Source organism: Protobothrops mucrosquamatus, unplaced genomic scaffold, assembly GCF_001527695.2.
Source record: "Protobothrops mucrosquamatus isolate PMUCROS unplaced genomic scaffold, P.Mucros_1.0 scaffold750, whole genome shotgun sequence".
Lineage (NCBI taxonomy): Eukaryota > Metazoa > Chordata > Lepidosauria > Squamata > Viperidae > Protobothrops > Protobothrops mucrosquamatus.
The window spans coordinates 72,868-100,143 of NW_015387021.1; the positions used below are offsets into that span (position 1 = coordinate 72,868).

Sequence of the window (27,276 nt, forward strand, 5' to 3'; positions counted from 1 at the left end):
AGGATCGGTGAACGGGGCTGGGGACGGTTCCGTGGACGCTTAAAGCTGTGGAGGCCACCGTCATGTATCGTCCCGGGAGCAGCCCCCCGGCCACGAGAGTTCAACGGTCCCGGCTCGGCCCCATCGACTCCTCTCGCGGGTTTGGGTCACGCTCCCGCTCCCCCTCTCCGAGGGGTCGCCACCACCGCTCCCCGCCTAGCCGTCGCTCTTCCCATCGTTCTCATCGCTCGCCTTCCCCGCGCCGTTTCAGCAGGGTACGCTCGGTTGGAGCTTCCTCCTTTTAATCTACCCTCCGTCTCCGGTCCCGTGTGTCCGGGCTTTCGCTGTTTGCGAAGGGGGAGCCTTCTTCCACCCCCACCCCCCTTCCTGTCCCTCTCTGAAAATGGTCCGCCGCCGCCGCCTTCCCCCATTTTGTGCAAGGGCCGAACAGTCTCTTGCATTCCCCAAGCTACATAGTAACATTTGCAAATAGTTTTCTCCCCCTGACGGTAACAGAGAACCTGTTTGTGTAACTTGAAGGTTCTGACTTGATGGCAATGGGAAAGGAAAGGAAAAGTTGCAAAGTAAACTTTTAACTCTACCCTAGGCGTGCTTTGCCACCTCAGAGTAAGTTCTGGTTGAATTAAGTAGGAGCTGCTTCTGAGTAAGCATTGATGTAAAGGGATCGATTTTATTTATTTTTTTGCTTTCAGTTCTACACAGACATTGGAAAGGCTCGATACTTTATACAACCTGTGAACGAGGTTGCTTTTGCAGCATATTAGTTAAGCAGTTGAATGAGTTAGATTGGATGTGTAATAAGATTGAAATGTGAACCATATTGTTGTTTCAATAATCTGAAATCAAAAGATCTAATCATTTTTTTAAAGATCATGCTGAGCATGCTATGTTAAAGCCAATTCCATGATCATGTATTCCTCTGTAATGATAATCACGTTTTTTTTACATATTTGGCATTATGCACTTAGTTGGGTTTATTTTGAAAAATGGTTTTCATAAATTCATCTCTTCTGAAGCTTCAGAACTAGGGTTATATATTTTCAAGTAACTGACCTACATTACTTTGATTTCCTGTTTCTTTAGTAGAGCTATTTTTTTTCTTCATGTATCCTTATGAAGAATTGTAAAATTTCTTTGTCATTTTTTCCATCTTGGAAACGAAAGATATTTTGAAAATAGAATAATTATTCTATCATTGTTTGTCAATAAGATTCTTAGTATAGGAAAGGAACAAAGATATGTTAGCTCTGTCAGATGATAAAAGACACAGTTGCTGTATCATACATCAACAGAATAGCAATTTATGAATATAAGTTGGATTAATGTTTAATTAGGACACTTAGTTTACATTCAGTTACATCTATACATTTTAAATTTTCCCTTTCTGTTAAACATTACAATTTGATGAAAATTGTATGACAAATACTAATGCCCCCACTTAGGTCTTCTGGAGACACCAGCTGTTTTAGGTCTTGGATTGTGTACCCCTGCCTTAAGTGAAGGAAATACAGCTGATCTAAGCAATCTAACCACTAGATTGCACAATTGTCTTTTGATTATACAATTTAAAAGGTATTTTAAATATATGTTGGCATACTATAGTAATTGTGTTAATATTTTTTATTTAGAGAATTTATATGGCCACCCATTCACTTGCAGTGACTCTTGGTGGCTTACAAAAAATAAAAAACTATATACCCTACCCCCTGCCAACCTCCTGGTGTCAACAATCAATCAGACAAACCACTTGATGGACTCTATCCCACTCTGAGTTGCCCAGGCCTGTTAGCAAAACCAGGTCTTCAGGGCCTTGCGAAAGAGTGTCAAAGTGGGGGCCGTAGGCACATATAACTAAAGACTCAGTAAAAATCCCTAGTCGCCAATCTTTATAATATTAAAGTACATTAAAGGAAAGGGTGTAGAAAGAAAAGGAAAAGAATCCCTGCAGATTTACTCTGCTGGTCGTAACCAACTCTAGGGGGCGACTGTGTTTCAAGGGCCATTGAGACAGTGCAGTCCAAAGATATTTCTCTGGTCAGGTGGCCAGCATGATGTTGTGGAGCACTGTTTCCTCCCCATCAAAGTGGTACCTATTTACTCATATTTGTATGCGTTCAAACTGCTAGGTGGGCAGGAGCTAGGCAAAGACAGGAGCACAGCCTGTCACACAATGCTCAAGTCTCGAACCTGGGCTGTTTTTCCAGCCGACAAGCCCAGCATCTTAACGGCTGAGCCATTGCGCCATCCCTATGATTGGTATTCTTTTCATCTGTTACATCAGAGTGAGAAATCTGTGTTCCCCAATAAACCATTTTCTTCCAGGAAGAATTGGGGACTGATCACTATCTCAGTACTTCATAACAGAGTCACTATATTAATGTAAAAGATAAAAAAAACCATTCTTCCTCCTTATGCACCAGGACTGAGACAGCAAAACTCCAAAACAATATTAGAAACACCATGCAATATAAAGTTGGGAATCTCAATCATTCCATTCCCAAAAGATAAGCTCATCTATCATTCTGGTCCAATGCGTTAGAGAAATTCCAAGTTTTTAAAACTTAGTTGAAGTCTGACAAGATCAGAGCCATCTGAACATTGGGAGGAAGCTTGTTCCAAAGGGCAGACACTACAGAACAAAAAGTATGCCTCTTAAGATCCCATCAAGCGACATTGTCTTGAAGACAAAATTGGGAATGTGCCTATGAGAGTAGGTGAATTGGGCAAAAACAATCTTGCAAATAATATGATCCTGTGCCATGTAGGGCATTGTAGGTGACAACTAACATTTTGGATTGTGTCCGGAAGCCTATGGGGAGCCAGTGTAATTTGCGAAATAGTGATGTTACGTGTGCATACCACAATGCACCCATAATCATTCCTGTGGCATTCTGGGTCAGTTGCAGATTTTATGTATACTGTGTTGCAGTAATCTGAATGGGAGGTGACTGAGGCATGAGTGATTGTAAGCAGGGGCTATTGTTTCAGGTATGGGTTAATTTGGCACACCAGATGGAGTTGTATAAAGATTTTCTTGGCCATAGTTGAGATTTGAGCAGGAGCTATGAGGCCAGAAGGATCCCAAATTTGCACACATGTTCTGAATGGAGGAGTAAACTGCCCCCTGAGGAAGGAAGAAACTCCAGCAATGCTGTGTCTGCCACTCCCAACCCCCTGAGTTGGTGCAGAAGGATTCCTGTGTCATGCTACAAAAAACCACTGACAGATCAAGGAGTTTCAGGATTCATCCTGTCATACACTTACTACAAGCTATCAGCAACTGCAGGTGTTCCCTAAAAAGGAAAGATTGGAGATGGGATAAAACTTCTCCAACTCTGTTGGATGCAGCAATGACTTCTTGAGCAGGAAGTAGACTACCTCCTTAACTCAGTTTTAAGATGTCTTTATCCTTACATCAGGCATGTCAAACTCGCGATGTCACGTGACGTCGCACAACGTATCGGGCCAGTTTTGCCATTGCCGGCAATGGGGTGGGCGCGGCTTCCATGTGATGCATCCGGCCCATGGGCCGGTAGTTTGACACCCCTGCCTTACATGTTATTTTTGTGCCAATTTCTATAACTTAAAATAAATTGTGGAAGAATGTAAAAGAAATTGTGAAAACAATCATTCCACACCATGAGCTACAAATTTTAAGTAGAAATTTTTAGCCCTTCTAAATGAATCAATTTTCTTGTTTTTCTCTTAATTTTTACATAATATATCCAGTTTTAAGGTATTTTGTAACAGTGGAAGATACTGAAGCCTGTTTTACCAAATAGATAGCATATTGTAACTGTTCCTTGTCCCTTCCCCCATTGCAGACATATTCACTGGATCAGCCCTCATATTCTCCAAGGCAGCGCTCACGTTCTCCACGCCAACGTTCGGGATCTTCAGTGGAAAAATACTTGCGGGCCTTAATTGAAAATGGCACAAGCTCATCAGCTGATAATCTGAGCAATGTGAACAGGTATGGTTCTTTGAAAGCTAGTCTCAAAAATTGTGATTTTTTTTTTGTTCATATCCTATAGTATCCAATAAAATAATGTCATGTTATGAGACAGTTTGGAAAATATATTAGATGGATTACATTAGGCATCCCTCATCTTAGGACACATTCATATTTGTTTGTTTATGAGATTTATAGGCCACTTAATCTGTTGCAACCCACAGTAATTTAAAAAATACAATAAAACACTGTAACTTAAAAATACAATAAAACTGTAAAAATAAAGAATTATGTCATTAAAGGGGAAAGGGAAAAATCATTTAAAACAGGCATATCAAACAGATGCATCACGCCAAAACTGCACCCCCCCCCATTGCCGACAATGGGGAAAATGTCCTGATTTGTTGCACGATGTCACGTGACATCGCAAGTTTGACATGCCTGATTTAAAAGATTGTTATCCTCAAATGCATAGAATGGCTTTTGATCTAAAAATGTATAGTACAATTAGATTAGATTTTGTTAGCAACAATTGTAAGTGGAATAATATATGAAAGATTCCAAGTAATGTCTAAAAATTCAAATGCAGGAGGGTTAAGATAAGAATCCTTAAATGGTTGGGACTGTCAGTTATATTCAAATCTCTTAATAGTTGCAGCAGTAATGCTGAATATTAAATCAGAACCTAATGTGGCAAAATTTTCTAATTTGACAGCTTGATTTATGTACTGTGACTTACCTTGTTTCAGGTAGTTCTAGCTCTACTTTTAGTATGTCAGTTTTTGTTCATTTCTACATAAATCTGTAGTGTATTTCAGTGTATATTTTAAGAAGCAAAGTCTAGAAGATACGTTAAAAGCAACCTTTAAGTTTACAGGGTACAAACCAGGATAAAAATAGGCATACTGTTCAATTTCAAAGTATATTTTTCTTTGCAATCCCCGATTTCTTTATAAAATCTTATAAACCTTTATCTTATTTCTTGTAATTAGTGGCAAAGTTGGTGAATTTTGATTACAAAGTATGCAGTTTACTTATAATTATAATGTATTCTCTCCTGTTATTAAAAATGCTTGTAGTAAATCTGTTTTCAGTTTTATGATAACCACATAAGAGTGTATTTTCATGACTTAAAAGTTTGTATCTCTTGTTAAGTTTAACTCTTTGATAGGAGACATTGAAATAATAAAAGCAAATATATTTATCTACATTTCTTAAAAGTAAGAACTAATTTAGGAGCAGCTAATACTGTATGTCATTTAATTCTTCAATAAGTCTTTGAGAGTGAAGCAAAAGTAAGTGCTTTTTGATTATATGAAGCTTTGTTAAGTTTTTGTATGTAAATAGTTTCCAACCATATAATTTATTCACTTTTTTGCATGAGGCATATGATATAATCAGGTGTGCTCTGGATGAATATGTGCTGAGCTCTGGATTATTTTGAATACCCCAAATAAGCTATTCCAGTCCCACCATATTGGGTAAGAACCCACATAAGTGAGTGAGTAAAAATAGTAGTACATCTTTATGGGAAATTAAATTATAATTGCTTCTTGAGGGAATCTATTTCTGATTTTTTTTAAAAAGTGAAACCTAAAGCAGAATGTGAAGTGGAATCTTTCTGATGGCTAGCATGAATTAGGATATCACAGTCCATTCTCACACTATTTGCCAATTTTTCCATGTCTTTCTTCAATCACTCAATGTTTTATATTCTCTGGCCACACTCAATCTTCATTGAGTTGTTCCAGTTTTCTGAAAAAAAAATTGAATTTTGCAACCTCTGAGATTTTCTACTGCTTACTAACGCTTTACTTTTGTGCATGTTTCAGTATATTTTCAGAATACTGCAGTTGTAACTAGGATGCTTAAAGTGTTGATTCTTTATAGTTATGTCTATAGTAACAATCTGGTTTTGTTAATGAAAAAGGATTAAAACTAGAATTGATTTTATTGATTGGCTGATGCTCAAATAATTTAAGCGCTAGAAGGTATACAGGTGGTTTGAATATCTAGAGCCAAATTAATCAACAACCCTGGATGGCGTGGCACACAAAACTAAACAATTAACCTCCCACCCCAAAGAATCAGAATAAAAATCTATAAAAATTCTATAGCAGCTTATGGCACCCCTAGCCATACCCATATATACACTTACCATCTCACCAGCTCCGGCCTTGCCTTGCCTCAATATTTTAAGACCTTCTAGAAGGGAAGGAGTGTGGGGGCCTGCTGGATTTCTGGGAAAAGGGTGTTACACTGGGCAGGGCCAACTATAGAGAAAGTGCAGTTCCTTGTTCCTGTTAGATGACAACGTTTAAAAGAAACAACATGGAGTGCTCCCACTGTATCTGATCTAGTGGAATGGCCAAATCTTCAGGGAGAAGCAGTCCTGTAAGAAGCCTGGTCCTACGCCATTTAAAGTTTTAAAAGTAATAACCAGCACTTTGAATTGCAACAGGAAGAAACTGGAAACCATTCCAGCTCACTGTCAGTCCTTCAACGAGGACCAGACTAGGAACCAAGGTTGTGTACGCTAATCCTGCCTTAATTATAAGGTTATGGTACAGAACTGGTCTGAATGCACTTCCTCCTTCCCTTCCTTTATCTTGGAGAGAACTAGGGAGGGTCAAGCCTGAGATCCTTTTCAAATTACATTTCAGCCTCAGACTAAAACTTTTTCCCCCCTGATCAATATCTTGGTTGTGGCTCTTCCTCCTATTCCTCAAGATTATTTTATAGCTGATTACATTCTATCAGCAGTGCAAAGAGGGCAAACTGTGGGGCAGTCAGAATGATGCATGCTGTCACATTTTGAATCAATCGTAATTTTCAGTTAGTCTTCAAGGGCAGCCCCATGTAGAATGTGTTGCAATAATCCAACCAGGAAATGACAGGATTAATCAATGTGACAAGACCTCCCAGTCCAGGAAGGGTTGCATTTGGCAAAAAAATGTTTGTGAGGTTGCTGCAAAGTAGAAGATCCCTGAAATTCCCGTGTAGGGGTCCTTGGGAGAAAAAGCAGCAGGAACAACATATGTGAGCAACTTGCAACCATCCCTGCCAACTTCCCCATTGACTTTGGTTCCAGAAGGGAAGATCACAAATGGTGATCATATGGTTGCAGCTTGCTGCAATATCTTAATAATGAGGTGGGCACCCAAGTACCCAGATTGCTATAATGTGATGTTGCGATTACCACAACTTTGTGGACAGGTCATATATTGTCCTTCTTCAGTGTTGTAATCTTAAATAGACCCTGAAAGAGTGGTCATAACTTGAGGATTACCTCTATCCTACTGCAGTGGCCCCCCAATTTTTGAGTACCAGGGACCGGTTCTGTGGAGAGAGATTTTTTTCATGGATCTGAGGGGGCGTGATTTTGCATGCTGTCTGTCCATAGAAGCAATCAGATTCCAAACTCTCAACTGTAGCCAAGACAGTTGGTGCGATTATTTGCAAATGGAAGAAACACAAAATAACTGTCAATCTCCCTTATTTTGGGGCTCCATACAAGATCTCATCTCGTGGAGTTTCAGTGATGATGAGAGCGGTGAGGAATCAGCCCAGAACTACACAGGAGGATCTTGTCAATGATCTCAAGGTAGCTGGGACCATAGTCACCAAGAAAACAATTGGTAACACACTACGCCATGAAAGACTGAAATCCTGTAGCACCCGCATGGTCCCTGTGCTCAAGAGAGCATATGTACAGGCCCATCTGAAGTTAGCTAATGAACATCTGAATGATTCAGAGGAGAAGTAGGTGAAAGTGTTGTGGTTAGATGAGACCAAAATCGAGCTCTTTGATATCAATTCAACTCGCTGTGTTAGGAGGAGGAGGAATGCTGCCTGTGACCCCAAAAACACCATCCCCACCATGAAACATGGAGGTAGAAACATTATGCTTTGGGGGTGTTTCTCTGTTAAGGGGACAGGACAACTTCACCACATCAAAGGGACAACGGACAGGGCCATGTACTATCAAATCTTGGGTGAGAACCTCCTTCCCTCAGCCAGGGCATTGAAAAGGGTCATGGATGGGTATTCCAACATGACAATGACCCAAAACACATGGCCAAGGCAACAAAGGAGTGGCTCAAGAAGAAGCACATTAAGGTCCTGGAGTGGCCTAGTCAGTCTTCAGACCTTAATCCCATAGAAAATCTGTGAAGGAAGCTGAATGTTTGAGCTGCCAAACATCAGCCTCGAAACCTTAATGACTTGGAGAGGATCTGCAAAGAGGAGTGGGACAAAATCCCTTTTGAGATGTGTGCAAATGTGGTGGCCAACTACAAGAAACGTCTGACCTCTGTGATCGCCAACAAGGGTTTTGTCACCAAGTACTAAGTCATGTTTTGCGAAGGGGTCAAATACTTATTTCACTCATTAAAATGCAAGTCAATTTATAACTTTTTTGAAATGAATTTCTCTGGATTTTTTTTGTTGTTATTCTGTCTCTCGTTGTTAAAATAAACCTACCATTAAAATTATAGATTGATCATTTCTTTGTCAGTGGGCCAACATACAAAATTAGCAGAGGATCAAATAATTTTTCCCCTCACTATATTGCCTACTGCTGTCAAAAGTTAACTGTATCGAAATACCACAGAAATTAGTTAAAAAAAAATGAACAAGTGGATATAGCAAGTATGGCCAGGGCAACCAATAAGCACAAGCTGGGCTTTTTTCAGCTGTAGCAGCAGCAGAATCTCTGGTCTTCCCCTAATTTCTTAATGAGATTATATATTTTTTAAAGATTCAGTAGAATAAACAAGTATTCATCTTCATCAGGCCTTATTAGAAAAATGTTTGTGATGTTATTTTTAGTAGCAAATTGCACATGTTTCTCCATTGATTTAATATAGGAAAATAGAAACATTTTAAAGATGTATAGGATAAGTACTGTTGTTGCTGTTAATTGATTAAAGTGTTAGAATATTGCCTTTACTTTAAAAATGGACTAAAATGCTTTATTGTCCAAATTTGTTATAGACATGTTATTGAGATTGTGTGTACACGTCACACAAAACTATTTATCAGTCTAAAAGATGGATTAGTAAATTATGTAACCAAGCAGGGGAGATGGTACATCAAAATGAAGAGAAAAAAAGGGTGATGTATGAATTCTATAAAAATCTTTATAAAGAGGATGAAAAGGTTATGGAGGAAAGAATATCACAATATCTTATGAAAGCGGACCTACCGAAGGTCCCGGAAGAATTTCAAAATATATTAAATAAAGATATAACAGTCCAGGAAATTACAGAAGCAATTAAAAAGCAAAAAAGTAATAAATATATAAAAACCTCCAAGAACTTTTGGCCCCAACTCTACTGGACTTATTTAATGATGTACTAAATATAACAAAAACCCCAAACTCATGGAAAGAAGCAATCATCTCACTAATTCCTAAAGAAAATTCTGATTTGACCTGTATTAAAAACTATAGGCCCATCTCTTTACTGAACACGGATTATAAGATTTTCATGACTATAATGGCAGAAAGATTAAAAAAATATTTAGTTGAATTTATCCATACCAACCAAAACGGCTTCTTGCCTAAAAGACAAATCAGACATAATGTTAGGATCATATTAGACATCTTAGAATATTATGAATTACATAGCAAAAAACAAATGGCATTGATTTTTGTTGATGCTCAGAAAGCGTTTGATAATGTTAAATGGAATTTTATGTCGATTCAACTTAAACAGATGGAATTCGGGGAAAATTTTATAAACACGTTTAAAGCAATCTACTCTAAACAAGAAGCCAAAGTAATCATAAACGGAGAATTAACAAATAGTGTTCAAATACAAAAAGGCATGAGACAAGGTTGTCCACTATCTCCTTTATTATTTATTCTTTCTTTAGAAGTACTTACAAGAATAATCCAAAAAGATAGGCTGATTAAAGGATTAGAAATCAGAAAAGAGACATTTAAATTACAGGCTTATGCAGATGATTTAGTTTTCATTTTGGAAGACCCCTTAGAATCTGGAACAAGATTATTACAGGTGCTGGAAAATTATGGAGATGTCGCAGGGTTGAAAATTAATAAAGAAAAAACAAATGTTAGTTAAAAACATGTCCAATTTACAAGAAACAGAGCTAGTAGAAAAAATTAATATCCAGACATCTAAAAGAATAAGGTACTTAGGGATCCAACTGTCGACAAGATGTACTACACTCAAAAGAGAAACTTATGACAAATTAATAGATCATATTATAGCAGACTTAGACAGATGGAAAAACTTGCAGCTCTCCTTTATGGGGAGAATAGCGACAATCAAGATGAATATACTTCCCAAATTACTCTTTTTATTTCAATGTGTACCAATTAAACTATCTGGCAAGGTAGAAAACCGAGAATTAAATTAAAATTATTACAGGATGCAAAGGAGAGAGGAGGGCTCGGCCTCCCGAATTGGGAAAAATATTATCAGGCAGCAATATCGGTATGGATAAAGGATTGGATACACTTAAGAAACAGAAGACTACTGGAATTAGAAGGCCATGACATGCAAATAGGGTGGCATGCTATAATGTGGGACGGGAAATATAAGGCTCATCAGTACTTCCAGAATCACCATATTAGACGGGCACTATTAGACATGTGGATAAAAATTTAAAAAAATAATTATATAAAAATTCCTAATTGGCTATCCATATTAGAGATATTCATGCACCCCAAATTCATAAATTTAGGAAGAGTAATTACATACAAAGATATCTTAGACGACAATGGGGACCTGAAAACAAGGAAAAGATTATCAGAAGGTGGTATAGAGCTGGAATGGTGGGCATACTTACAAATACAGTCGCGATACAGAAAAGACAAAGAACCAGGGATAAGATTAGAGCATACACAATTAGATAAAATTCTTCTAGGAATAGAAGATCAAATGATAAAAAAGATATATCAATATTTATTAGAACAAGATTTGTTAGAAGAACAGGTAAAAGAAACAATGTTAATCTGAAGTAAAAATTTTGGTTACACTATTGACCTAGATAATTGGCAATCATTATGGGACAGAAACAGGAAGTTAACATTAGCCACCTCCTACAAAGAAAATTTATACAAGATATTTTATAGATGGTACCTTCCCCCTACAAGGCTAGCAAAAATAGATAAAAAAACCCTCACCAACATGCTGGAAATGTAGAAGGCTTCCAGGGACTTACTATCACATGTAGTGGGAATGTTCAAAGGCGCATTTTTGGGGGGAATCGGATAAAAAATTGGCTGGAAGAAATACTATTATAAAAAATTGATTTAAAACCAGAAATCATCTTAGGGATTATTAATGATAAACTCACCAAAGCATCTTTTTACTTACTATTGCATATTTTAACCGCAGCAAGATTGGCATACGCCCAAAAATGGAAAGGAAAGGAAACCCCCACTGAGGAAGAAATAATAAATAAAATTTTATCCTGCGCCAAAATGGACAGGTTAACTCTAGAGATCTTATATAAATAAAAATGTAAATGTTCGTTTGTTCAAAATCTTAAATCTCTGAAAGTTCTTCACCGATTGCTTTGAAATTTTGATACAATGTTGCATTCGAATATGCGTGTGTTTTTATATACCTATATTATATAGATGTCACACCTGTGACAGGTAAAAACATGCTTTTTTTGAAAAACAGCGCCATTTGTTGGACCTAAAAGCAACACACGCTTTTACCAGACTGAGCCACAGCAATGCGTAGCTGGGTACAGCTAGTTAAAAATAAAACTGAAACAAGAGTATTATGAAATTTGGAAAAATTTGTATGATTGGTTAGAGCAGTGGTTCTCAACCTGTGGGTCGGGACCCCATTTGGGGTCAATCGGCCATTTCACGGGGGTTGCCAAGCAAGGCTGCCCGCCATTTTTTTTGTCCGCCATTTTTTCCCCTTTTCTGGCGGATGCCTTACCTCCCTTGGACTGGGCCAGCTGGTGGTTGGCCTGCTCCGTCTCTGCCGCTTGCCAGCTACGCCTTGGCCGGCGCAGGGGGCGGAACCACGTATGCGCGGCACTCCCGGGCAGGGAAAGTCCTCGACTTACGACCGGTTTAGTCCTCGACTTACGACTGGTTTAGTCCTCGACTTACGACCGGTTGGGGTCGCGGCATTAAAAAGGTTGAGAACCACTGGGTTAGAGATAAGGAGGATCACTGAGATGATTATCGATTGACTAGTTGATATCATAAGGACCTCTTATTAGTACCTATATTAGGACACAACTGAAAGATATGTAAATACATCGTTGACGATTGAAAGATGGTTCATCAAAAAATTTACAGATGTTATACGCACAGTTTGTTATACTCTGTCCTGTTATAGAATGTATTTTAAGTTTCTGTTTTTCTTTCTGTAACATAAGGTAATACTAATAGCACTGTTGAAGCCAGGGAAGTTGAATCATGTCCATTTTTGTTTTTAAAATGTACATTTAATAAAATTTTATAGCTGCTGTCTCACAAAAAAAATACCGTGTGCAGTTTACAATGATAAATTAAAACAATAAATACATGAAAACTGTCATTATTAAAAATTTAACGCAAACTTTATTTAAAAAAATAAAAACTGTATGGTTTATATGCATAGTTAAGACCGACTTTGTCATTTGAAAATGATTTAGTACAGGATAAATTATACATATTTTGTTGACATCTGGAGCTGGAGCACATTTCCATTTCTGTAACGGTGCACTCTTGCCTGTTTTTGTTTCATGTCCCCTATGCTCACAAATAACACATTTCAAAAATGTCATTTCTGGAAGAACAATATAGTTTGAGATGGAAGGTGAAGCTGTTGATGAAAGACGCAGAACTAGCCATATTGGGGTCAGTGTAAACCGGTATTGGCTATTCAAAGTCAGGCAACTATGCTAACTTGAGTTCCAAGATATATATGATGTTGATGTTGTAATTTATGTGCCTCTCTCATCAGGGATAACTCGTCTGATGGTCCAATATTTAGCAGAGCCCTTTCACATCCTTGGAATCTTGAGAGAGGTTTCTTTCATGAGGAGAATTCTTCAAGACTGTTCAGCATGGGACATGATAAGGACTATTACAATAGGGATATTTTTGGAGCTCAACTGGACCGAAGCATAAACAGTGAACTTCTACAGGATCAATCAAGAGAAAATTATAGGGGTGGGGAGCAAGATTCAAAATACTTTCAATACGACAGAAAAGATAGACTCTTTGATGAAAGCATAAAATCTCAGGCTTTATTGGCAGAAACAGAGAAGTATCGTAAACAAAGCCCTAACAGAAGCCTAAACCTGATGGACGTGGATGAAGATTTTCATAAACTTGAAAGAATTAGGAGAAAAAGAGAAGAAGATTTGCAAAGGAGAAACATTAGAACTGACTACCCAATTCCTGATTCAGCTAATCAAGAACAGTCTTCTAAATCTCGACACCATTATAGATCTGAAAAAACACCTGCAGTCCCCTTAAAATCTATACTGAAGAAACGTTCAGATGATTCTTCTACACAGGTTTGAACTGAATTCTTCACTCTCTTTGTTAATCTGTCATGTTTTACTAGTTTTTTTCCCTATTTTAAATATAAATATTTAACTTTTTTATGAAGATCTGTAGAATAAATGCTTTGAATAATGTCATACTCTTTCTTCCCGGTCATGGAGTTGATTTAGTATGACAGCATCTTGGGCCTCATTTGGATCAGAAAGTTTCACTTTATTTGTTTTAAATTTGAAACCAGTAATTTTCTGTTAAGCTGTGTTGTCCTTAAGCAAGTATTTTAACATCTGTTTGAGGATAACATGAAGAAGCTGCATTTGATATAGTATTTTAGGTCACTCGTGGGGATTTCTGTTTTCCAACTTTGAAGCTTCATCAGTAATACTTTTCCTCATGCAAGATGAAGTAAGGAGCAATTGCTCCTTATTTTGCTCTGCAAGGAGTCTGGGATGGCTTGTCATGCAGGGAGAAGGAGTCTGTTCTGAAAGGTGAGATTATGGGGGAAATGGAAGGGTGCTTGCTGAAGATTTTCATGAATTTTTTTACCATTAGGCGCGTTAAATTGGAGGTTTCCTAAATTGTTTTTAGAAAACTTGTTTTTCAGTGTTTGAAATTGAAGAAATCTTTTAAAAACTATTTGAAACTGATTTATCAAGTCACCTGACTTTCCTAACATAATTTCAAAACAGAGATAAATAACTGTTCATTTCTGAAAGAAGAAGCACTATGCTTCTGTGAATTTGCATCATGCAGCTGTCATAAATAATGTTGCCCATTGACTTAGGAGCATTTGGCTACTTTTTTGGGTTTGTGAGATGCTCCCTTCAGAAAAGTACCTTTCAAATTCTGTTATTGTTCAGACCCATTTTGTGCTTCCTCTGCTGCTCATTTGACATGCTGTTTTTCCTTCTCCTTCACCCTTGCTGAATGATTCAAAGTAATCAAGGATCATGGCATGATTATGTTGATGCTGCATAGCAAATTAAAACTGGACTTTATGAGCATGTCATGGAGGGAGAACAAAGTCATTTCACTGAAAGGATAACACTGAACAAGGCTGGGTAGTGACACGGTATATGCAGCTTATACTGTGTTACTATACTGGCAATTTTATTGCTGATTGGTACAATATAGTGAGATCATCTTGTATCAGTGTGGCCTGCTTAGCAAGGGAAGCATGTTATTTGTCTTCCTCTGATAACTTTTGTAGCACCTTTGCATCCTGCCTCAGCCCTAATGAAATACCCACAATGTGTCAAATTAAATGATATTTTAGAACTCATGTCTCTACCTCAGTTTCATTTTTATTCTCTTACAGTTTTCCAATATATTAGCTGTAATCTGTTTATATAAAAGAATGATCTGTTTCATGGATTGAAATGTTGATTAATTTTATAAACATCACAATATCTTTTTTAAAGTCTGGATTCTTATCTATCAATGAACTCCTTTCTTTCAGATACTTTTTATTTGTACCAGTTTAACATAATTGCTTCTTTTCATCAGTTTTTCTTCTTCAGAATTTCTTCAGTTCAACAATAACTTGTCTGTAGGCTCTCATTGCAAAATATTCTACCCACAAAAGATATCTCATTGCAAAATATTCTACCCACAAAAATGTTTTTTCCTTTTGAACAGGACTCTGGGAATTTTTCAAAGGAAAAGGAGCCTCCTGAGTCAACATTAGAGTCTGTCAACCAACATGGTGACTTCCTGCTGCCTCATGAAAGAGCCAGTCAAGATGGGAGTGGTTTTTCGAGTACTGTAGGTACAGTGATTGATTCTACTTATACTCCAGATAAAAGACTGGATCCTTTCCCTGATAATATAGAAGATGAAGAGAAATTTCTTTATGGTGATGATGATGGTGATTCAAATAACTCTCTCCCCTCTCAAAAGCTAATGCTGAGTGAAAAGAAAGAACCTGTAACTGAGAAAGTAAATTCTCCACCTCCTGCAAGTCTATCTGTAAAACCAGAGATTTTGGAACAGTCCAGCCCGGAATATGACAAGATCCGTGACTTGCTTAAAACTATTGGTTTGGACATTGGAGTGGCTGAAGTAGGTAAGCTTGCTGCTCGCACGGAAGAAAGACTCTATGGAAAAAAAACAACTTACTCTCCAGATCATCATTCAGTGGCAAATCATAAAGCAGAGTTGTGGAAGAGGCAGAAACATTCTCTATCACCATTTGATTCTTTTCCATCAGCTAAAGCTAATAACATCACTAAATTAGGGCAAAATAATCCTACTGGCACATGTGAGCAATCTGGTGTTCCAGGATGTTTAATCCCATCAGCTCCACCTTCTTTTCTTGATATTCCTCCTGGGCCCACCTCTGCTTCCTGTCAGAATGTTCCATATGTCTCTACGTTTACTCCAAATCGGTTCTTTCCAAACTGTGCTTCTCTCCCAGTAGTCTTACCTAACTATGATGTATACCAGCGCCACATGGGTTATGCAACTTCTGGCTGGTGTGCTCAGCAAGTGAACTCTGTATGTCCAAATAAACCTCAGGTTGCCAACCTTGCCAAACTAAAAGGTAAATGTACAAATCCCAACCTCAGAATTATTAATACAACTGCCATCACCAAAAATCCATCTCAAGCAGCTTCTACCATGGTTCCCCGGCGAACCAGGTGTAAAAAAAGGGCCAAGCGAAGAAAATGTGATGAAAAAAATCAAACTCCTCTGATGCAAATGGTGAGTATCTTTTCTTCTTGATTTCATAATTACCATAGAATCCTAGAAATTAAGATTTAGAATGGACTTTAGAAATGAACTGGTCCAAATACTTAACCAATGCAGGTCTCTGTTTATCATTTATACCAGGGGTCCCCAACCCCCGGTCCGTGGACCAGTACTGGTCTGTAGCATGCCAGCAACTGATCCACACAAACAAGCAAAGTCCCATCTGCAGGATGCAGGCAGCACACAAAACCACACCCTCTCTGGTCCACAGAAAAACCTCTCAATGGAACTGGCCCCTGGTGCCCAAAAGGTTGGGGACCTCTGATTTATAATTTAAAAACATAAAAACACTGTTTATTTTTTTCTGGTTAATGAGCTTTAACTTTTCCTTTTCAGCATAGAAATGTATACTTACAATATATAAGCAGTCCTCCGCAAAATTCTAAGGTAGATGGATAGATACATAAATGTCTGTATCTACATAGTTTATTTTAATTTCATATATACAATTCCTAAACTGCCTAACTCCAAAAATGACTCTGGTCAGCTTCATAATACTAAAAAGCAAGAAAAACGCAACAAGACCTACAAAAAAAAACCCCACGCAATAGTCCTGGGGAAACAAAAACCTACTTTCCATTACCCCAAAAGTGGAGTGGTCAGCCAACTATGCTAAACAAAGACCTGGGGGAAGAACTGAATTTTAGAGCTCTTTTGAAGAGAGATAGAGTAGCTGTGAATGAATCTCCAAGCAGATGCTGTTCCAGAGGGCAGGTGCTACAACAAAGAAGTCCTGCTTTCTTGTTTCTGCTAAGTGATACTACTTCCTCAATGGAACCCTAAGGAAATTGACCCTAATTGCTATTACAAAAATTAGTCCTTCAGACAGCTAGGTGCTATGCTGAATAGGACTTCGTAGATAATAAACAGCACTTTGAATTGGAGTCAGAAGCATATTAGTAACTAATACAGCTCATGAGGCAGAGGTATTACATGGATGTTGTTAGACCTGCCTATTGCAGCTTATGCTGCTACATTCTGAACCAGCTGTAGCTTTCAAGTGGTCTTCAAGGGCAGCCTCATGAAAACTATGCTGCCATAGTTCTTCTCCAGGATATAACTGACTGTAAAGATCTCCAATATATAAGTGACTGTAAAGAGGGCTTGGTCCAGAGATGAGTGCAGTTGGCATACATGTTGGATTTGTGTAAAGCCCTAGCTACCTGGATCTTTGAGAAGGAGTTGAGAATCTAGGAAGACTTCTCCTTCTCCTAGTGCCCCCCCCCATTTAGGACTAAGTTTGGGAACCTCCAGACCCAGATGGTCCAAGCCATTTGACCTGGTAGAATTGAACTTAAACCTGTTTCTCCCAATCCAGACTCCAGCTGCTTCCAAGCATTGGGAGGAAACCTTGACAACATTGCTTTTTTATTCATGGATTGAGATTCACAGTTGAGTGACATCCATATAGTCATGATACCTAACACTGAACTGAGGTCAACTGATTGATGACCTCTCCCTTATGCAACTTCATATTAAGCAGGAGGAGCAAGAGCATCAAACTTGTGACACTTCACAAATCAGAAGATTTGAATTTGAGTTTACTCTCCCCCTGAAATACTGCCTTGAACTGGCTGAGGAGAGAGTTCTCCAGTTATATTCTCCTCAATTGGTCCACAAGGATATGAAAATCAATCATATCAAAAATTGCTGAGAAATAAAGAAGGGCCAGGTTGGTTGCAACTACCTGCATCCCGGCATCACCAGAGATCATCAACAGGCATGATCAATGCCGTCTCCATACTGAATGTAGGCTGGAAACCCAACTAACATGGGACCAGACAATCCATTTCTTTCATGGCTCTGGAACTGCAGCTGGCCTCTTCTCAATAATTTTTACCAGAAAGGCGATGCTGGAGACTGGATAAAAGTTGCCCAGGACATTTAGGTCCAATGACAGCTCTTTACATTTTTTTAAATTTTATTTCCAAAGTTAAAATACAAAATGAAGAAATGAAGAAGAAACTAACAACCATTAAATGCTAATAATAAAAATAAATGTGTACAAAAATAAAATGACATACGAAATTTTCTACATCAGTGTCTGCTCAGTAGTAAGCTTGACAGAGATGTGACTATTATAACTCTTTAAGGTTTGGTGATACTGCAACTTAATGGATGAACAGTTTATTTCCACCAACAGTGAGTGAAAAAAATTATTTGATCCCCTGCTGATTCTGTATGTTTGTCCACTGACAAAGAAATGATCAGTCTATAATTTTAATGGTAGGTTTGTTTTAACAGTGAGAGACAGAATAATAAAAAAAAAATCCAGAAAAATGCATTTCAAAAAAGTTATAAATTGATTTGCATTTTAATGAGTGAAGTAAGTATTTGACCCCTTCGCAAAACATAACTTAGTACTTGGTGGCAAAACCCTTGTTAGCAATCACAGAGATCAGATGTTTCTTGTAGTTGGCCACCAGATTTGCACACATCTCAGGAGGGATTTTGTCCCACTCTTCTTTGCAGATCCTCTCCAAGTCATTAATGTTTCAAGGCTGATGTTTGGGAGTTTGAACCTTCAGCTCCATCCACAGATTTTCTATGGGATTAAGGTCTGAAGACTGGCTAGGCCACTCCAGGACCTTAATGTGCTTCTTCTTGAGCCACTCCTTTGTTGCCTTGGCCATGTGTTTTGGGTCATTGTCATGTTGGAATACCCATCCACAACCCATTTTCAATGCCCTGGCTGAGGGAAGGAGGTTCTTACCCAAGATTTGACGGTACATGTCCCCGTCCATTGTCCCTTTGATGTGGTGAAGTTGTCCCCTTAGCAGAGAAACACCCCCAAAGCATAATATTTCCACCTCCATGTTTGACAGTGGGGATGGTGTTCTTGGGGTCACGGGCAGCATTCCTCCTTCTTCTAACACCGCAAGTTGAGTTAATGCCAAAGAGCTTGATTTTGACCACAACACTTTCTGACCACAACATTTTCATCCACTTCTCCTCTGAATCATTCAGATGTTCATTGGCAAATTTCAGATGGGCCTGTACATATGGTCTCTTGAGCAGGGGGACCATGCGGGTGCTACAGGATTTCAGTCTTTCATGGGTAGTATGTTACCAATTGTTTTCTTGGTGACTATAGTCCCAGCTGCCTTGAGATCATTGACAAGATCCTTCCGTGTAGTTCTGGGCTGATTCCTCACCATTCTCATGATCATTGAAACTCCACGAGATGAGATCTTGCATGGAGCCCCAAACTAAGGGAGATTGACAGTTACTTTGTGTTTCTTTCATTTGTGAATAATCACACCAACTGTTGTCACCTTCTCACCAAGCTACTTGGCAATAGTCTTGTAGCCCATTCCAGCCTTGTGTAGGTCTACAATCTTGTCCCTGACATCCTTGGACAGCTGTGCGGTCTTGGCCATGGTGGAGAGTTTGGAATCTGATTGATTGATTTCTTCTATGGACAGGTGTCTTTTATACAGAAAACAAGCTGAGATTAGGAGCACTCCCTTTAAGAGAGTGCTCCTAATCTCAGCTCATTACCTGTATAAAAGACACCCTTTCTTTTCCATTTCTGGTATTATATCTGAGTCTTCCAAATTTTTATTTATCTGTACCTGTCTGTTGGTTTCTTCTTTCAAATCTTCCATTGTTGTATCAGTTTCCTCTATTTTTTTCTGTTTCTGAATTGCTTGTTCATTCTTTGTAGTCATTTTCTGAATGTTTTCTGCTTGTAAGTTTAAGTTAGAAAGTTGTTCATTTATGTTATTTAAATTATTTCTAGTCTTGTCTCATGATTTAAAACAATAGCCTCTTGAATTGATTTCAACATGGAGAGGATTTCTTTCTGAAGTTCATTTACATTTTCTTGTTTGATTATCCATGTTTCTTCCAAAGAGAAATAGTCCAGAAGCAACTTTCCCACTGTTTCTTAATATTTCTTGGTAATTTTTGAAACTAAGAGTCAGTCAGTATTTGTAACCCAGGCAGGCCAATTCAGAGTGGTTTATTGTCTCCTTCATACAGATAAACAGCCTAAGGATTTTTTTTTCTCCTTTTCCCAGCTGCAGTCTGCAAAAGTGAAAGTTTCCAGGAACAACAAAGAACCTTATCTATGTCCGGGCTTCATGCCAAATTTCCTTTAAGCATAATAAATTGTAACACCAAAGCTCACCACTAGATGTCATTAATATCCGTCTTCCAGCTTTTAAGTCCAAACTTATTTCACCAACTTTCCAAATATCTTTTCAAAAGGAAAGTCTTAGTTAAAAGTACTTTTAGTCCCCATATTTGTCAAAGCTATGTCTCTGTATTAATTCCAAATTAATCTTATAGTTTTCTCTATTTTCCCCCCCAAGGAAAGTTATTCGCCACTTCACTTTTCCTGAGGGAACAGGGCAGAAGTTCCCCATCTCTCTATCATCTGGGGGCATTCTTTGCTTTGGGAATTCTTTTTTCCAGGAAGAGGTTTAAAATTATAAAGAGAGGATTCACCCAGTTCCATCCACATTGTTCAGAAGTTGCTAATTAGTGCTTATCTTCGGTTGTCAGTAGCTTCTGACTGGCCACATAAATGCGGCCAGTCTTTCCTCTGCCAGTTTGGAGGGCTTCCTCAGCTCAAACTGAAGGGCCGCCGCCCCTCCACGATCAACAAGGTCCTTTGTCGCCTCTCCAGGGCGACTTTAAACCCTTTTTAGGGTACCTAGCAGAGCGAAATTGGATGTGGAAAACGAAGCCCTGTTTTCCTGCGCCTGTGACACCACAATGTCTAACCTGGAATCTAGACTGATCATTTCTTTGTCAGTGGGCAAACATACAAAATCAGCAGGAGATCAAATAATTTTTCCCCTCACTGTACCATTTGATCTAACACTTATTTCTGCCTGCATTGATTTCCTCTTCCAAGTAATTGAAAAATGCAGTCTATTAAGTCTTTTAATATATACCAAATAAAATAATGTTCTGCAGGAGCCTTTGGCAACAGAAGTCAAGGGCATGCAAAATTTATAGATAGATGTAGAATGTTGCTATTGTTTTCCAATTCAAATAATTTTAATGAGTTCACCGATCTTTGCACTTGATATTGTATAGTCTGTTTAAATCTCATTATAGCCTTAGGTTTTTAACTTTCAGTTCCATTTTAGGATTCTGGACATGAAATCTATCAATCTTGTGAAATAAACTGAATGAATAAGCTTGAAGTGAAAATCTGTATATTTGCTCTGAAATTTGTTCTGCTTTTTTTGGCATGAATGTTCATTTGCAAATGAAGACAGACATTTGAGACAGAAATATTATTAGAAGAAACAGGGAAAGAATTACTGAATTTAAAAGAAAATAGTAGGAAGGATATTTTTGCCAATGCACTATAGTGTACTGATAATCCTATTTGTGAGCAGAAGTATTTGCTACTCTGTCTGGAATATTTTTTGGCATTGTAAAATAATGAATTTAGATCTCCTGAGTCAGCCTAAATGTTGCAAGTACTTGAAGGATGGCAAAGATTTATGTCAATGTTTACTGATCTGAGAAGAGTTAAATTCTTCAAATGCCTAGCTCCTCCCATCATCTTTCTGTACAACCTCTGCCCTGCCCCTTTGTTGATGTCAAGGATTTGCGACACAAATTCAACAACACAGATTTGTCATCTAGCGGTAGATTTCAGACTCTAGCTTCCAAAGGAAATTTCACTGTCCTGAGTTTCTAAAATTGTGTCCTATAAAAAAGTTGCAAATTAAGAATATAGTCCAGGCTTGTGACATGTGCCTCAGTATAATGACTCCAGTACAATTACATATGCTTCCTTTTTGTTAGCTTGTTTGTCTCCTCCTTCCTTGTTATGTATTACAGAATTTCGGGAAATTTCCAAAGTTAATAATCCTTTCAGGTGGATTTAATAAAATAAGAAAACAAGATATTTTAAAGGAAAAATGAACATACTATGTAAGAAGCTCTTGTGAGTAATAAATTGCATTAAATATCAATTGGCATATATAAAATAATGTAAAAATACTGTGGATTCAGGGACACATTGGAAATTTACCATAATGATCCTTGTAGAGTTGCTTTTACCTTGGTCAATTAAATGGCATGTTTTAATGTGCTTATTCCTTTTCACTTTTTCCAGATAATAAAGGAAAGAGAAGCGTTGGAATGTACACAAATATCACAACAGAATAAACTTTTTTATCAGAAGATTGAATTAGATAGGCTTTCAGAACAGCAAGGTATCACTTCCTCTTATTTATTTATTTATTTATTTATTTTTGTCCTGAAGTACTCAGTAGTGGTGCTGAATATTACATAATCTCTTGGAAAGTGTGTAATTATATTTATATCATTCTGAAGACATCTCATAGTACTACAGAAAGTCTTCAGATTATAATTGCAATTAGGACCAGGAACTCTCTTGCAACAACACTGTTGTAGAATGCAAAGTCAGATGACTGCAACACTTAGCAATGGCAATTTCAGTAATTTGGGCTGCCATCATTATACAAGGACTATGTGTGTCATCATGTGATTGCAATTTTCTCATTGGCTTCACTTGTGGGAAGCTGGCAGGGAATGAGGGAAATCACAGTCACATGGCTGTGACTTGTTGTGATGTTGTAATTATGAGCTGGGTTCTGAGCACCCAGATTGCAGTCAAGTGGCCATGGGAAGGCTGTGACAGCCACAACTCTGAGGAGCTATCGTAGCTTTGAACAGTTGCTGAGCAACAATCATAAACCTAGGACTTTCTGCATCCTAAAGAGTGGATTATATATGCGTGTATCACTGTAGACAATATTACTGTTAATACATACTCAGCATCTTGGACCTAAGAAAATTAAAACTTAATTACCTTAATAATGCATGTATGAAAATGATTTTCTTTTGCATCTTGCTCCACACTTCAATTTAGTAATGATGTTGTTGAAGAAAGGAAAAAAGGAAGACCCTTTGCTTATGGAACTGAGCAAATTGAAAGAAAACATTGCAAAAGAGGTTGCTCGACTGGAAATGAGTATTAACGCTATAAAGGAGAAACAGGGCGAACTTAATAAAGTAGCTCATATCATAGAGACGAATGATTTTGAAAACTCCGAGAAATTATCTTCAGAAAATAAAGATTCATCAGAAAACAACCTACAAAATAATCCCCAAAGTGAAGAGAGAACTTTTGACTCAGTCAAGGTACATTTCTAGATGTTGATACAGTTAACAATCTCAGAGGAAAAGCTTTGGTGTCATAATTATGGCTTAGTAAGTTGAAATACAAAAAAGAGATTTCCTTCCACTTGTTATCTTTTATTCTCCCTTCACACATTTCTGCAAATAAATTAGCGTGCCTGCAATTCCCTTGATAGCTTTCCTTATGCTTCAATTAGCTCACAACTTCAAAATAAGCAAAAACCTGAAACTACTTTCAGATTTGTTTGATACCTGTGCTTATTCTGAAGGGGTGAAATTGAATTTTACTTGGGAATGATGAACCCTTGCACATTTGCCAAAATTTGCTCCATTTGGCTGGAGGAAGTCAGTGAACTACAGATGAAGGAGGTAGACAGGGCAAAATCTCTAATACAAATAGATGATGGAGGTTGCCCATAGTTTCCCATTTTGGATTAAATGTCCATCTAGAGAGCTTTAAAGACGTTTTGTGTTATGAGTTTGCTTGCATGAAGAACTTAAGAGAACTGCATGTGCATACCAAAGACTTGTTCATATCTGAGTTTATTAATCCAAAATACAATTATCCAGAGAGCAATTAGAGATATAAGTTTTGATTTTCTTTGTCCTAATTTTATTATATATATAAAATCCTATAGCAGACAGGTGAACCATGCAGCCCGCGGGCCGGATCTGGCCCGGTCTGGCCATGCCCACACCGGCCCCATAAGGGCAAAACAAATCCTGATACGTCACGATATGGCCTGCAACGTGATCGGGTTTGACACCCCTGTCCTATAGGTAATCACTAAGAGATAAGCCCCAAATAGAATTATTAGATAGCAGTGATAGCCTATTTGTCTTTTCTCCTAGCTTTGTTAAAAGTGGTCTCGTGTCAGTTTTGATCAGAACTTCACTGATATCAAAAGAAAGAACAGCTCCTTAGATAAGATGAAACTTTTTAATAATGGCCTTTCTCTAGAACAGGGGTGTCAAACTCGCAACATCACGTGACGTGTCGCGACGTATCACCACTTTTTTTTCCATATGCCGGCAATGGGGTGGGTGCAGTTTCACCATGATGCTCTAGAACAGTGGTTCTCAACCTGTGGGTCGGGACCCCATTTGGGGTCGATCGACCATTTCACGGGGGTCGCCAAGCAAGGCTGTCCGCCATTTTTTTTGTCCGCCATTTTTTTTGTCCGCCATTTTTTCCCCTTTTCTGGCGGGTGCCGTACCTCCCTTGGGCTGGGCCAGCTGGTGGTCGGCCTGCTCCGTCTCTGCCGCTTGCCAGCTACGCCTCGGCTGGCACAGGGGGAGGAACCACGCATGCGCGGCGCTCCCGGGCAGGGAAAGTCCTCGACTTACGACCGATTGGGTAGTCCTCAACTTACGACCGGTTTAGTCCTCGACTTACGACTGGTTTAGTCCTCGACTTACGACTGGTTGGGGTCACAGCATTAAAAAGGTTGAGAACCACTGCTCTAGAAGAAAACAAACAGTGATGTTTGAAAAGGATTATGTTGGAACAAATAGGGATAAACAAAACTTTAGAAAATTATTGATGAAAACAAAAACAGTTATTTTTGTGGTCATTAATTTGTGATACATAATTGTTTAGATATTTTGTAATAAAATTCTATAGAGGATTTTCTCTTATACAAATATCTTTTTGTTTAGTCATAAGGAAGTGATTGCTTACCTGGAGTAAGGACAGAATACAGCAGAAGGAAAAACCTAAAGACTGTTCCATACCTGACCTGACTCTAGCTTTTAGAAGCTGTGGTAAGATTTTGAGATGAAGACTACAATTCTTGAGAATATTTTTATTCTGTCATGATTTCAAGCACTATATTTTATTCAGATTTGTTTTATGTTTCAAGAAAAGTAAAAAAAAGTTAAGAAATTTTGTCTCTTGGCTCATTAAATATCAGTATAATATATCTTATCAATGGCATCTCCTCAAAGGAGGTAATAAAGTTCTATGTTTTCTGAATAGCTGAAAGTTTCCTTAAATTGGAGATAATCTGAAAGGTTATTGCAATCTAATTTTCAGGTTGCAGTTTTGAGAACACTTGATTAATTTTTGTTAATAGGTTGCCACAGCCCTCAAAACCTTTCAGGAGAGGGTTTATGTGTATAAAAAATGATAACAGGAAGCTTAATGTGTTTGTTATGAGAAAGTAACAGCATCACTCATATTTCTTCCCTAGATAATGTCCCCCTATGATGCTTCCTGTTATCCATATTATTCCACTTTAAAAGAATGGATTTTTAAAGAACATTTTAAAAGAATATTCTGATGCCACATTCTTCTATGAGTACATTGTATGACGTGATAGCCTAAGAAAGTAGTCATGGTGCCATATTTATTTCTCCCTGGTCAGAAAAAAGTGTTTTTTAAAAAAGCTTTTCCTCCTGACATTTACAACATAGGTCTCCAACACTGGATGCCTTCAGAAAACTTTAATAAGTGAAACAGATCTTCTCTGTTTTTTAGCATTTTATTAGTTATGGCTTTGCTGAAATGTATCTCACAATTTTAAGTTTAACTATTTAATCTTCCTGTAAACGTTTGGGTATTTGGGCATTTGGAAAACAAAACATCACAGAGCTTATGTTTTTACACTACTTCCTTGAATGTAATGTAAAGACAACAATGAAAAATTTTAAGAAATAAAAAGGATTTTAAAAAGGAAGGAAGATAGGAAAATAGCCACATATATAATCTGAACAGAGGAGTGAAAAAGTGGATTAAGATCTACTATTAAGTATGGTGAACACATATTGAAAATAATTACTGCTTGTTAGCAAATGCTCAAACATACCAGTTTCTTTTGAGTAATATAATGTACTTTTAAATTCCTATGTACCATCTGTTATTGACCATTCTGATACTGACTTGGCAAAGTATAGTAGTGGAATGTTTCTTTGTCAGAAAAAACAGGCCATCATTTGAACTGAACATAAAAGTGAAGCTATCCTTATTCACTTTAGAAACAATTTAAAATGAGAAATAAAAAATTATGATATGGGAGAAGAAAATAACATTAAAATAAAACTAAAAGAAGAATATCTTAAGGATTCAGATGGGAACAAGTGAGCACTATGTCTGATCTGCATTGAAGAATCAAGAAACTCAAGAGAACTAATCTGTTTTCATTTTTTTAAAGATTATGTGGTACCTGCATTCCATGGATTAGAATGTACTTTAGGAGTACTTACAATATAGGAACTGCAATAGGGATATATAGTTCTAATTAAATAGCTTTTTATGTTTGTTCATCTCAACTAAATTGAAAATGTCCAAGCAAGGGGGGAAAAATGTATGCTGGCAAAATTATATAAGTGCAGCAAACTTTCATTTAAAAAAATAAAATAAAAATCCTGATTATTCTAGTGAGATTTCATGGCAATAACGTATAACATTATGGTGAGATTAGAGGCCAGATTGTGAATTCTAGTCAGTGAAGTGTCTCTGGAAAAAAATAATTGTGAAATCACTCATTTGCACTCTGGACAGCTGCTCCTTTTAAGTAAACTGTAGGAACTGGGGTTTCTTTAGTTGGTTTATGAGCTGAGCAGTAGAGGGTTGAGGGATTTCCATCAAGCTTACAAACATCAATATTTCCTTTATGGACACACAGTTCTGCTGAACCTCATATCTTAATCATTTTTGGTTTTTAATAAACTTAGAGCTAAAGACAGGTTTTCTAGGTGACAGGATAAGATTTCACTTAGTTACTACTTTTTCTGGATTATAAAGAAATAAAGAAAATGATTCTAAAAACTCAGAAACCTGACAAAAAGCTTACTAAGTCAGTGTAAGAAGTTTTAAAAATGATAAAAGGGATGGTTATTTTGAAAGATTATTTTTTTTGGCAAAAGTGCTTTTAAATAAATTAGAATTAAATTAGCCAAAACAACTAGTGGGAATATTTTTTTATTATTAAAGAATGCATACAACTCA

At 37.6% G+C, this 27,276-nt stretch overlaps 1 protein-coding gene across 1 annotated transcript; it reads left to right on the forward strand.

The window, feature by feature from the left end:
• LOC107289689 (zinc finger protein 318) lies at positions 1-27,064 on the forward strand. Its single transcript, XM_015818486.1, has 7 exons — positions 1-254; positions 3,825-3,973; positions 12,898-13,456; positions 15,081-16,145; positions 22,279-22,378; positions 23,059-23,330; positions 24,987-27,064. Exons 1-7 carry the CDS (start codon positions 63-65, stop codon positions 24,990-24,992), a joined length of 2,343 nt encoding a protein of 780 aa, XP_015673972.1. The 5' UTR covers positions 1-62; the 3' UTR covers positions 24,993-27,064.
• The last annotated feature ends 212 nt before the right edge of the window (positions 27,065-27,276 follow it).